The 13,310-nt window shown below is 28.3% G+C and overlaps 1 protein-coding gene across 1 annotated transcript in view; it reads right to left on the reverse strand.

Moving 5' to 3' along the window:
- LOC123295953 (SCY1-like protein 2) overlaps positions 1–13,310 on the reverse strand; it is a 100,615-nt gene that overhangs the window by 32,919 nt on the left and 54,386 nt on the right. Inside the window, exon 5 of the mRNA XM_044877415.1 lies at positions 9,318–9,463. Within this exon, the coding sequence (XP_044733350.1) occupies positions 9,318–9,463 (146 nt within the window). The remainder of the gene's footprint in view (positions 1–9,317; positions 9,464–13,310) is intronic.

Raw genomic sequence — 13,310 nt, forward strand, 5'->3', positions numbered from 1 at the left:
ATATATCTCGCACTGCTATAATTTGAATTTTGAAAGGAGGACTTTAATGATACAAATGCAATTTTTTGTATTCAAAACTAAAAATGAGATAGGGTAAAAAAAAAATTGAAGAAATTTTTATGATTATTTTGATCTTTCATTTGGAAAGTTAGCAATAAGAATAAATGATTTTTTCATTATACATCGAATTTATGGAAATCGAATTTTTTGTTATTTATTTTTCCAATTCCGTATTTAAACGACTTGTATGCCTACCGTTTTTTATCCATTCGGCAGTTAAAAATTTAATGCCAGTTTTTTTTGTATTGTATTTAATGCCAGTTTTTGTATATTGAGAGATCAAGAATTACTTTTATTATAAACGGTAGACCTAGACATAAAAAATTATTGAAAATACGAAAGTTGAAAAACTTGATATCTATAAATTCGACACCCGAGCTAAGATTAAAACCTCATTTTTCTGCATGATTGGCTAACCTTTATCAATACTCAAAGAGGCAGATAAAATTAATAATAGAAATTTCAGAAATTTCTATTCATCATGGGCTCAGGATCTACTTGGTTTTAGTCCCATATGGTGGGAGCGCATATAAATACATAGAAAATATCATAAATACATAGAAGACTTAATCTCCGCGAAAATAGCATCTCTAAATACGAAGTTTCATAAAATGTCAATCCATAAAAACATTTGTCCAGATTTATCCACCCCAAATTTTCATTTTTCCATCCTCTAATTGAAAGTTTTGGTAAAATTTTACTTCAGCATGCAAATTTAAAAAAAATACATATGTTTAAACTTTTAAATAGTGGTTGTTTTTTTAAGCTATTCATATTTTCGAAATTTAAATTTTTTCTAAAATGACTGATTTTTAAATCCTAATTTATTTTAAGTCAGTATGCTTTAATTTAAAATTCAATTTTTATATAATATATTATAAAAATTTAAACATGAAATAAATAGAAGTACATCACACAGTGTACCAGAACTCAAGCTTCACATAATAGTTAATGGAGAACTTGCATCAATTTTGCCACAAATTCATAGTCAACTCTTACTGGAGAGTCTATTTTTCCTGGAATATATACACTCCTTTTTGGAGTTTACTTCTTAAGAATCGATTTCCATTTAAGGCACCCGTTATAAAAAATAATGAAGAGTAAAAATCTACTGATCGAATGAAGTTTTACCCTGTAGGTATATATGAAATATATATCCAGGTATTTTAAGGTATAATCCAGGTATTATGTTAGACATGAAAAAACTTTGTAGACGTTCATCGAAAATCATTACAAAGTATTTTTAACTTCCCAGAGAAAGTTAATGTAATGGGGCCGATTTTGAAAATCCAGTTTTACATACTTCTGCGGTTTCAAGGCCGCAATATCCGAATCGAACCTTTTCAATGTGATGTCTGTGTATGTGTGTGTGTACGTATGTGCGTCTGTGCGTATGTTCGCTCGGATTTTTTCGCATCGATTATCTCACGAACCAGTTATGACATTAACACGTGGCTGGGCTTATTCGACGCGTAATCGCGAAAGATTTTTCAGCAGAATAAGTTGAGCCGTTTTTTAATGGTAATAAAAAAAAAAAAACTGGAAAAAACTGAATAAACAGAATCTGAAAAATGGATAAAACACATCATTTAACTATGGAGATAATGATCGTTCCGATAATGACTTCAGTACCACAATGACTATGTACTGCCAATTTATTTTCAATAATACTTCCGAACTCTGCCCTAGTTTAATGACGCAACACTTTTGAGAAGGTCAAGATTTTGTCAGCTAATCATTAAAATTGTTTGTTTTTTTCAATTGGTTTATGCTCACTGATACATTTTGTATATTGTTTGATACCTTTTTAATTATTGAACACGTATATGCACATATAACATTCATTAATTATGTACAACATCATAATTAAAAAACCAACAAAACAATACTAAATAAATGAACGAGATATTATATTTTACATGTACAAACAATCTATTTACTGACGGTATAATACCACTGACAGTCATATTTTGTACCTACTGTTATTGATGATGATGCCACTTAATTAACAAACAAAAACTGAATTTGGTCAAGTGTGAATCATTTTTTCGTATATTATTATTATGACAAACTCAAGTTATTATAAACAATTTAAGAAAATGATTGAAGTGGACCCTAAAAATTCATACGCATATGTATATATTGGTGGAACCTCCATAACTCGAATCAAAAGTCGTTATCCTAAGTTAATGGAAACAAATGTCATTCCCTTCCGCCAAACCCCCAAATACGAGGTATTTCGAATTATTTAGACTTTGTAACTCGAAAAAAATATTATTTCGCTGCGAGGTATTGATAGTACATATTTATACTCAGTAACTCGAATTTCAAAAGTAAAAGTTAGTAAAATATAATGACGTCGTAGTAAGTAAAATATAATCACGCTTTCCACGAAATCGAAATTTCAGCAATTAAATCCTCTGTATGTCGAACTACTTGTTAGGTTGAGAACTCATTTACTCGAAATTTTTTGCATTTCCCTTGAGGATCGAGCTATCGAGGTTCCACTGTATTCTTGTGTATTATTGTATTGAAATAAAATATTAAAAATAGTGTATTTTTTTCGATCTTTCGATATTAGGCATGACAGGCATCCATTACCCTATTCTTCAGACTTATGGGAATGTCACCCTTGAGTATATGTTTTAAGGACCAGAATTTTTTTCACGAGTTAGCCATCTTGGCGTTAATTTCCTTGGTTTTTTTCCCTTGGTTTTGTTTCTATTTATGATCAAGCCCGCTTCTTTACAATTTGTGCTTAACTCATTGAGAATGATTTGAAGCTGCCTAGTATTTTCCGCAAAACTATATCATCTGCAAATTGCAAGTTAGAGAATCTAACACCGTCAATTTACACACCAGTTGATCAATTCGCTAATAATAAAAGGTAGTCGAAACCATTAAATTTTCACTTCATTGTCGAATTACGCTTCACGCCTTGACGCTTCATAGTCAAAATGTTTTTGTATTAAAAATTTAATAAGAAATCTACGAATGAAAAATCGATTTATAAAATAAATTTATTATTTTGACTGTCAACACTTTTTCCGAAAAAAAAAATGTATTTTTCTCGACTTTGCTTGTATGTTGAGTTGGAAAAATAAATAAATAATTCAAATGGATTTATGGAAAAGAGTAAAGTAGTTATTATGTTATCTAATATCGTCTTCTTATATAATATTCATAATATTTCTATATCACTTTTTTTTTTCTGGTAATAATGAAGCCATCATGGATAGTATTACATATGAAGTTTCGTGTTTTCTTTTTTGTGTATCTAAAAAAATAATAGGTTTTAAAGGGAACAAGTACGTAAATTTATGATCAAAATTCTCATACTTAAAAAGTTATTTATGTTATCATATAATTTGCATTATTTTATAATTTATTATAAATGCTTGTGTTGAAAAAAAAACATTTATTGTAAACAGTATGATCATGAAGTTACTTCAATATATTGATTAAGTTAAATTTACACTAAAATTCCTGAAACATAGAATGCAAATATCAAATGATAAAGGTAATTTAACGGAGAGTGTTCTTAGCTATGTTTTAAGTGCGAGCTCAGAGTTTCGCCCTCTGAAAAAACTAAAAGATTGGCGATGATTTTCCAAATTGATTCAGTTTGATATCGCACCGTTTGTAAGTTTTATTGGAGGCGTTTCCATGGTAAGGATACACTTCTTTAATTATAGAATTGTATGGATGCATATATAATTGTATGGATTGCATTTATGACTTACATTGAAAATTTAATATTATTGTCTCACAAATTTAAATAAATAATTATGATAATTTACATTTGAAAAATAACATTTGTTCAATTTGAGTTTAATTAGTGTTTTTCACTAATTTTAATTTGACATATTCTATAAGATTAACATGTAAAGAATTGCAAATTAGTCATAACAGCCTCCTTTATCCCCAAAAATTTTCAGTGGAAGCGCTGGCATCGATTTTATTGTCCCTACCATGACTATGCACACAACGAATAAATAATTTCTATGAAAATGAATGGTCAAATAAACCTGGGTCAATTCATTTCGAAAAATGAAGTAAAATAATTAGGTAATTCAAAACAATAGTTCAAAAGAACTCAACTCAAATATTTCAATTTCAATTAAAATATTTCCATAAATTTGTCCCAAAGAATGATAGCTCACCAAGTATCCTTTTCATCTCATCTGATGTCCTTGACCATCACTTTGATATTGATTAAAGAAGGAGTGTTTAAGTAAGTTTAAAGTGTTTCTCTGTGCGTCTGTGTGTTTCTCAAAGGCATCGTAATTCCTAAACGGGCGAACCGACTTGATTGATAATATTTTATAGCCAAGTTACAAAAAATTGGTTTACATGGAATATTTATATAATATATTTATTTAAATTTTGTAAATTTCACTTGTCTTTGCATACGGTGCTAAAATCAGAATACTACCATTTTGCTTTATAAGAGTCACGTAATAAAAACGGGAATAAAATGTAATTTTTATAAATGTCTAAAGTATACTTATTAAGAATTCAATTCAAATCCTTTTTCTTTCTCATATTATTAAATTATTATTTTTATATTACCTGTTAAAATATAAATGCATAACAGACGTCAACGAACGTCTCAAACGTTTTGATATCAAGTTTCATGCAATTTAAACTTTCTTCTTTCTATGATTATTACACAATATATATATATATATATATATATATATATATATATATATATATATAGTATATAAGTTAGTACTAGTGTCATAATATGTAAAACGATAATCTAACATCATATGCTTTGTGCATCAAAGCATTATTAGTAGTATAATACCTTCATAAATTTATAGTGGAAAACCACACTAAAATCCATTAGATACTTTTAGAGAAAATTACGTCTTTTATACCGTAATCTACATCAAAAGATTACCTATCTATTTTACCTATTCAAAACTTTCAAAACTCTACAGACATAGTTTATTTTTTATATTGAAAGGCTTCCAAATTCTTGCTATCAAATCAGTAAAAGGATTGAAGTAGTATCTATCTACTACTATACTCTCACATTTGTGATAATTTTAATACCATGTATATATGTGTAATATACAAGGTATACTTAGTTTAGTCCCAAGTTTGTAACGCTTAAAACTATTGATGTTATCAACAAAATTTTGGTATAGGTGTTCATAAAATCACCTAATAAGTCCATTTTCGGTTGTCCGTCCGCCCGACTGTTCGAACACGATAACTCAAAAACGAAAAAAGATACCAAGCTGAAATTTTTACAGCGTACTCAGGACGTAAAAAGTGAGGTCGAGTTTGTAAATAAGCAACATAGGTCAATTGGATCTTGGGTTAGTAGGACCAATCTTGTAAACCGTTAGAGATAGAACAAAAGCTCAAATGTAAAAAATGTTTCTTATAAAAAATAAACAACTTTTGTTTGAAACATTTTTTAAATAATATAATAAATATATAAACGTAAATATAACTGTTTACCCGTGAGAGCGCAAAATATGCGATAATTTTATTTTATGTATTATATGGGAATATCAGTTATGTATGTGTGACATGTATATATGTATGTGTAATGTGACAGAGTAATCAACATTGTCTATACTTGGTATTTCAACAATTAACTCAGCAGATTGTTTGTTTTCACTTGTTCTGTATAAACATAATATAAATATAATTGAAAATGATTGCGAACAAGTTTTCATTTTCCATATCAATATTATTATATAATTATAGTTATAATAAAAGTTATATTTTTTTAACGAATATTAAATATTTTGTTACAAGCAAGCTGTTATATATAATAATATAATGTTATGAAGGAAGTAATATATTTTCATACCCTTTAATAGCTTTAGCTAATATAAAAAGTTTCTAAAACATTCAAGGTGTAATCATTTGTTTGGAACAACGGAAAACAAATTTTTTTCCGTTATCAAAGCTTTCATACAAATTTTGTCTCCATTTAAACCCATTTCCCCTTTACACTCCACCTTCCTTGTAGACAGAATCAAGATTATATTTCAAGTTTTGTCTATGTATTGTAGGTTTTCTTCGATTCACCACGTGTAAGTGCCATAATAGTTAAGTGCTATAGTTATTAAAAATTTATAATAAAAAATAATTTTTAAGGGACAAGCTTTTATTGTACTTAAAAGTAGAAAATAAGTTTTCTATGAGCCACTCATACACGATAATTTGTAAAAGTAGGATGCGCTCAGTTTAAAATATCAAGAATGAATCGGGATGCCTCAAGCTTTTACAAGTATTCGTATATGAGAAAGCGAGACAGTTGAAACAGTATATATGTTTTAAAATATTTTCGCTCAGCTACATGATAAATGCCAAGAAAATCTGCAATAACAATCTGCAAGGAAAAATTAAGAATTTAAATAAACAGGAACGTATTTGTGCAACTCTTCTTAATCCTGTGCATTCCTGGCAACGTATTCCTGGAATATTAAACGAACTTTCTTTACCTTTAGTTTATGCTACATATATGTAGCATAATAATAGAATTTATAGTAACAGTTAGTATCTCTATCTGCTGTATAATAATTTTAAAGTCATGTTTGTAATATTAATGTTGTTATTTAATGTATTATATGTGGCAGAAAACCTGTTGAATGTTCGTAAAAGCTACAAGATAAGACATACTAGAATTTTGACAAAGAGCTCATCAATATAAAGGAAGTTGCTGTAAATAATGGCAGTAATACTAGTGTTAATCAGCAAATTGGTAAAAAAAAATTACCAAAAAGGCTCTTTGCACTTAGACCATTGACTTACTACGGCTCAATCTCCAAAAAAATTTGTAAGATTTTTAAACACGCAGTCCCAAACGATTTCAAAATAAATGTCTTATAGTCAATTGAAATTTTCAAAAACTCTAACCATATAACTTTTTTGAACGACCATACGAACCTGTTCCGTTCGACTTTGTTTCAGCCTTTGTTATAATTTTAATAGGGGATAATCCCGATGTCAAATTGGCCATATTACCCATAAAATTGTAAAACTAGATTTGATACCTTGACAAAATTTGAAAGTGAAATTAAAATTGATTGAAAAGCGAAGAAGTTATAAGTAATCAAAGATTGATATGTAATCTTTATGACGATACCCACGTATGACGCCACTAGTGGATATCTTCCTCATTGTTTAATTAGGAATTTTAAATGTAAAAAAAATTGTGAAGGAAAGTGAGGATCTAGCATTCTGAGTTGAAAAAAAATCAAAGTCCAGGCGAAGTGTCGTAATGAAGAAAAAGGCCATCAAATATTCAAGACAATTATATCTACATATCACTGCAGCCGTTTAGCTAGAAAGATATGTGTTATATATTTAAATCCTATATATTTACTATATACTAAACTAAGAGTTGACACCAAAATTTTGAATTGTGTGCAAACCGAATGCATCTTTCAGGTCCTTTGGAAAGCTTTGGTCGAAATTTATTTAACTTTTATAGGAATAACGTAAGGCCAAAATTATACTTTGTATAAACGGGGTGAAAATTTGCCAAAAAAAGGTTTGAGGAAAATGATTTGGTGTCCAATCTTAATGGAAGAAGCATAATTATTTATAAACGATATTAATTTATATGAAGAACTTGATATTTAAGAAAATAACAACGATGAAGATGATTGTCAAATGAATTGCAAATTTCGAAAAGGTATTTTTTGGGTTTAAGAAAAATCATTTATTTATTTCAGTAAAATCTAGTATTTCACGAGGTACGAGGCGAGGTGAGGTTTTTGTATCACCTCGATTCGTTTCATTCGGTTTGCACACAATTCCAAATTTTGAAGTCAGCTCTTGGTCTATACAGAATACAAATAGAAAGTTTCGACACGAAATAGAATGAAATTAAATGAATGTACACTTCGCTAATATTCCAGTTATAAATCAATAGTTAGAAAATTTATTTATATTAAAATTTTAATTTTATTTTAATTAAAATATTAATTATTATTATAAAAATATTTTCAACTCTTTATAGCTGTAAAACATGTCAAAATATTTCAATTTTTCCATTACGTTAAATTTAAAACTAAGGTTGTTCTAAATTCTACAAATTTTAAAATAAAGTTCATTGCGATACGAAGTTTTTTTTATTTAAAGTATCTCGGACTATCAGTGTCTTAACCAAAATTTTTTATTTTATTCGTTCTCAAAATACCGTATTTAAACATGTTTTTATTAATTCGCTTTTTGTATGTCCGGGTGGAACTTTGTAGTTGATATTGAACTAACTTCCCGATAAGCCAAAGATTTTAAATTTGGATCATAGCTCAGAAGTGAATGACAATGCATTCACATAATCTTTAAAAGTAGAAAACAATTTTAATGTACTATGTTTTTATAAAGGACTTAAAAGTATACAGTCATAAATAGCTAGGTAGCTAGGGGACGAGAAACCAGACATCTTAATACGAAGTAATAAAGAATAGAAACGCGCAAAAAACATAACCATTGCTTGACAGTCGGGTAAAGAAAGAAGTTAATTTATTTTATATCTTTATTTTCCATATACATTTATAATAAAGTTTCAGTGTGTTTGGCACGTGATATAAATCGTACATTAGATAAGTTCAACGTGGATTTGAAATTTGATACAATTGATAAAGTATTATGTAAAATATTGTGTTGTATTTTAACAATAATTGATATAATTAAAAAATAAAATAGAGGGATTATTTTATCAAAGCAGTCCATAATTAAATCTATTAAGTATGTACTCATTATTTTCTTTTTGAACACTTAAAAGGCAATTTAGGTTTACAAGTGATTTCCATAAAATCATCAATTATTTTGGTTTTAATAAATAAATAGCTACTCAATTTTCTGGTTAAAGATTTATTTTTTCTTTAAAAATATCCTCTTTGTAAATTTTTTAATGTTGCGCTCAACTTCCTTAATAATTAGAAAATTTAGGAACAAATATTAAATGCAATAAATGGTGGAAACGCATATAAATTATGAATTACATTACATCAACATATCTACTATGTATTTATTTGCGCTCCCACCATATTTATTTAAAATAATAATAATAATATCGGATAGTATTGAGATAGTATTTATTATTATTCAGGTATTTATTAGAGCTATATGCTAGCGCAGGGAGATCCACTGCCTAAGGCTTCAGCCAGACCGAGGGCTTGTCCAAGATATAGTAGTAAAATTTGTGTTTAGCGGGTTTCAATTTTCGAGAATTTACGTATTACAAAATAAAAATAATAAAAAAATCATTTACTTACACATTCCAATTGTTTTAAATATAGGGAGGCAGAATTATTGGCCTGTATAAGCGGTCGTCCTTGATTAAAAATTGCACAAATCACCATTCCAAGTGAATACATGTCACTTAAGATACTACACATTGATGTTGTTTGCATTTCAGGAGCTGTAAATAAAAAAATAAAGATGAAAAAAATACAATCGATTGAGTAAATGGTATGAAACACCCTGTACAGAAAGTGTTGAATATCAGTGCTTGTATTATTTTTTTATAAATTAGAAAAGTTTAAAAAATGAACACAATTATGGCCGACTTTCGGATACATCCAAATTATATCCAATTTTGATAAAACAACTATGAATTCCTAGTAAAGGTTTTAACTTAAGGTTAAACCTTTAAAAATTATTAAGTTTGGAGAAACCTGTGAGAACATATCACCCATTTACCGTTTTCCCATAAGACCAATGTTAAATATGCCAACTTTTGAAGTAATTTATTTATTTAAATAATCGGGCAATCACCCTCCTACCAAAAATTTTCAGAATTGATTTAGACTTAGTCTAGCTTCATATTAAAAAAAACAAGCCTCGTACATCCTTAGTGACATCATCAAAATGAAAAAATTTCTTTTTGCTCTATCACATTCAAATTATATCCAATTTTGATAAATCAGGTTTGTTTTATTACCTTGCTCTAAAATTGAAGCCATCATAGATGAAACTGACAATTTCACTACAAATAGATATACAGACAGGCAAATGCAAGCATGACAAATATAAGAATTTTTTTTAAATGGAGTGGTATGAAGTTAGTAGAAATTTCCAAATTTGATTTCGATTTTTGGGAAAAATTAATAAGTTTCTTTCAAGAATTTAACTAGCACATTTACATTTATAGCATCGATTATGTAAAAATTTATTGTTGTACGATTCAATATGTACGAATCAATTCTGTTTTTTTTGTTAATTAATATAAAATTTATAATAATCATTAAAAATAAAATAATTATCTTAATAAATACAAAACAATCTTTATTCAAATTATATCCTTTGGGTAAAAATAATCCAGATAATAATTGAAGAAGAAAAAATTAATAAAATATTCTTTTAACTTAAATAAACGTGATGAATAGCAAATACTTTGAAAATTAGGTTACTTGGGTTCAGTTTATTATAAAACTTTTTGCAAAAAAAAAAAAAGTTTCTTTACATATCTCAAGTTTTGAAAGATAATGCTTTCTCGTCTCTAAACAAAACAATAACATTATCCGAAGAAACTTTTAGTGGGTTTAAGGACTCAAATCCTGAAGGTATTAACTTTTTTCTGCACATATAAAGATATATATTTATATTTATTTATCATAATATATTTATGACATGTACATGCAAATATTCTATGTCATTTTATTATAAATATACATTTTTGTATGATTTTATGATGAAATTTTTTCGAGAAAAAAATGTAATGAACTTAAAACTATGAGTTATATTTTAGTCATCATTTGTAAATATTGACTGAAATTTTTGGAGAGTTTTTTGTGAAATGAGAAAAGCAGGCAATTTTGCAGAATATAAGAATATGTCAGGTTTCTTAAAAGCTAAAAAGCTAAAAAGAGACGGTCTATGAAACGGTCCAAGAAACTAATTTTTTTGATAATTTTCCAATAGTTAAAAGAATGTATTTGGGGAAGATAATTGTAACCTTGAAATCTGCAATAAAGGTACCATGAAGATCAACTTCTAAATTTCAAATGAAAACCCTGCGAGGAATCCAAAGTTCGAGGAATCCATGATGTTTTCATTTTCAATTTTGAAGATGACATTCATGAGATCTTCCATGGTCGTTTCAAGGTCACATTTATATGCTAATGTTAGTTCATGCCTTTTTTATGTACGTTTCGATTGAGCTATTTATGCGAATGAAGCCGCGAGTAAAAAGCATGGTAGATAAAATATCGTGCTTGTATAAGTATTCCATTTTCAACGAAATATTTTTTTTGTAACAATAAAGCAATTCAAAGTAAACATTAAAAGCATCCCACACAGTATAAAAGTCAGATAGAATTCTAAAAAATATGTTAGGCTAAGAAGTGGGAATGCGAATTTAAAAAAAAAAGAAGAGAAATTGTGGAAAACTATATGAGTAAATATATTCAAATATGCCTTAAGTGTACCATTTACGTGACAGATCGCAAATCTGATTTGTCACATTTGATCACATATTCACAGATCAGTCCGTCGAGCAAATCTACGAAGCCATCTGACAAATTCGTCGATTTGACTATGATGTGTATGAAAAGTATTAATTTCCAAACTTTAATGACTGTTATATACAGCATAACAAACAATTATGCTATAGACAAACATAGATAGATAGACATATATGTGTATGACAGCTTTGACAAATTTTGGTTTACCACACAGCCTCACGTGTGTGTGGAGGGTAATACAAAGATACCGATCTACATACAAAAGATGTGAGAATAAACATAACGTGATGAATGATTTTGTCCTTAAGTAACTAAACCGTCTACATTTTTGTTTTTCTTTGTCTTTTCTACCATTCGGCCACACTTTTATGTCGATAATTATTTGGTTTTTATTCTTTGTGGACTTGCATTCACACTTATTTTAAGAAAAAAGAAATCTAAAATAATGACAACCTCATCCCGAAGCTGGCCGTTCCATATTGAAATAAAGTAAAAATACTTTCAAGTAATGATTGGAACAAGTGCAGCTAGATATTTGTATTTACAATAGAATGGGATTGAATTCAAAATATGAATTCATTGATACAAAATCACTGAAGTTAAATAAATAAAATCATTACTTCTATGAAAGTGATTGATTTTAGTTTAAAGTCATGCATTTTATTAATGGAAAATAAAATTGTACTTAGTTGGAATATATAATCGTGTAAATAACGCGAACCGATAAATTAAAAGAAAATTTCTTTGCGTTGGCTTTAAATAGAGAATTTGGTTATGATGATCGCATATTTATCATGTCTAATCCATATGTGATTGAGCCAACTACATGAAGATTGTTGCTACTAACTTACAGAAAGTTCGAAATAAAAAGTATTGATTCATGGTCTTCAACAGCACGTACTTTTGTTTTGGTATATTTTAATGTCTCCAGCACTTAGACTATATGGTATCTAAATTGTACCAATAACATCAATATCCAGACATATCATGTTCTCTATTAAAAAAAAAAAACACAGTTACACAGCGTCTCTTATTTTGAGAATAGATTCTACGAATTGAAATTCGAAAAAATAATCAAAAGGAATGAAAAAGGTATCTCACATTTTTTATTATTGGAAAAGGTATCAGCAACAAAGTATGAACAATAACAAATATTTTAAAAAATTCGTAAACGTATTAGATAATTTAATGCATAATGGATGGCAGGTCCCAAAATATATTTTTCAGGGCAGCTTCCAATTCGACATTTTGGTCATGTTGTAGTAAATATTAATTATATTACATCGTTGGTTTTATTCTTTTATTTTTTATTTCTCATTTGACTTCCGTTTTTCTAGACTGTGGAATCGTAGTTCTTGTTTTGTTTGAAAGAAAATTTAATGGAGAGTGTTCTTAACTATGTAGCTTTGAAGTTCAGAGTTCCGTAACCGAAAAAACTAAAAAAGAGGCGATGAAATCGGCTCACTTTGGAGATATCTGTATGGAAAAAGCTAACTTATTGGAGAGGGTTCCTATCTATAGTTCAAGTGCGAGTTTAGGCTTCCGCTCCCGAACCTTTTATTGGGGGTTTTTTTAAATTTTGCAAATTTCACTTACAACTTATATCACATAATGATCACACAATTCTTACAAGGTTTTTGGCTTGTGTACAGAATCCCTTGTTTGTTTTAAGGAATAGAATATTTTAAGTAAGCAATTTTTGTTTCAATGAGCGTTCAGCCTTAAACCCTCTAAATATAAAAAGCAAAACGTTTGTAGCAGTAGCAGAAATCGTAAAGAAATTTAATTGCATCAGTATGTGCT

Source organism: Chrysoperla carnea, chromosome 3 (assembly GCF_905475395.1).
Source record: "Chrysoperla carnea chromosome 3, inChrCarn1.1, whole genome shotgun sequence".
NCBI classification, from domain to species: Eukaryota; Metazoa; Arthropoda; class Insecta; order Neuroptera; family Chrysopidae; genus Chrysoperla; species Chrysoperla carnea.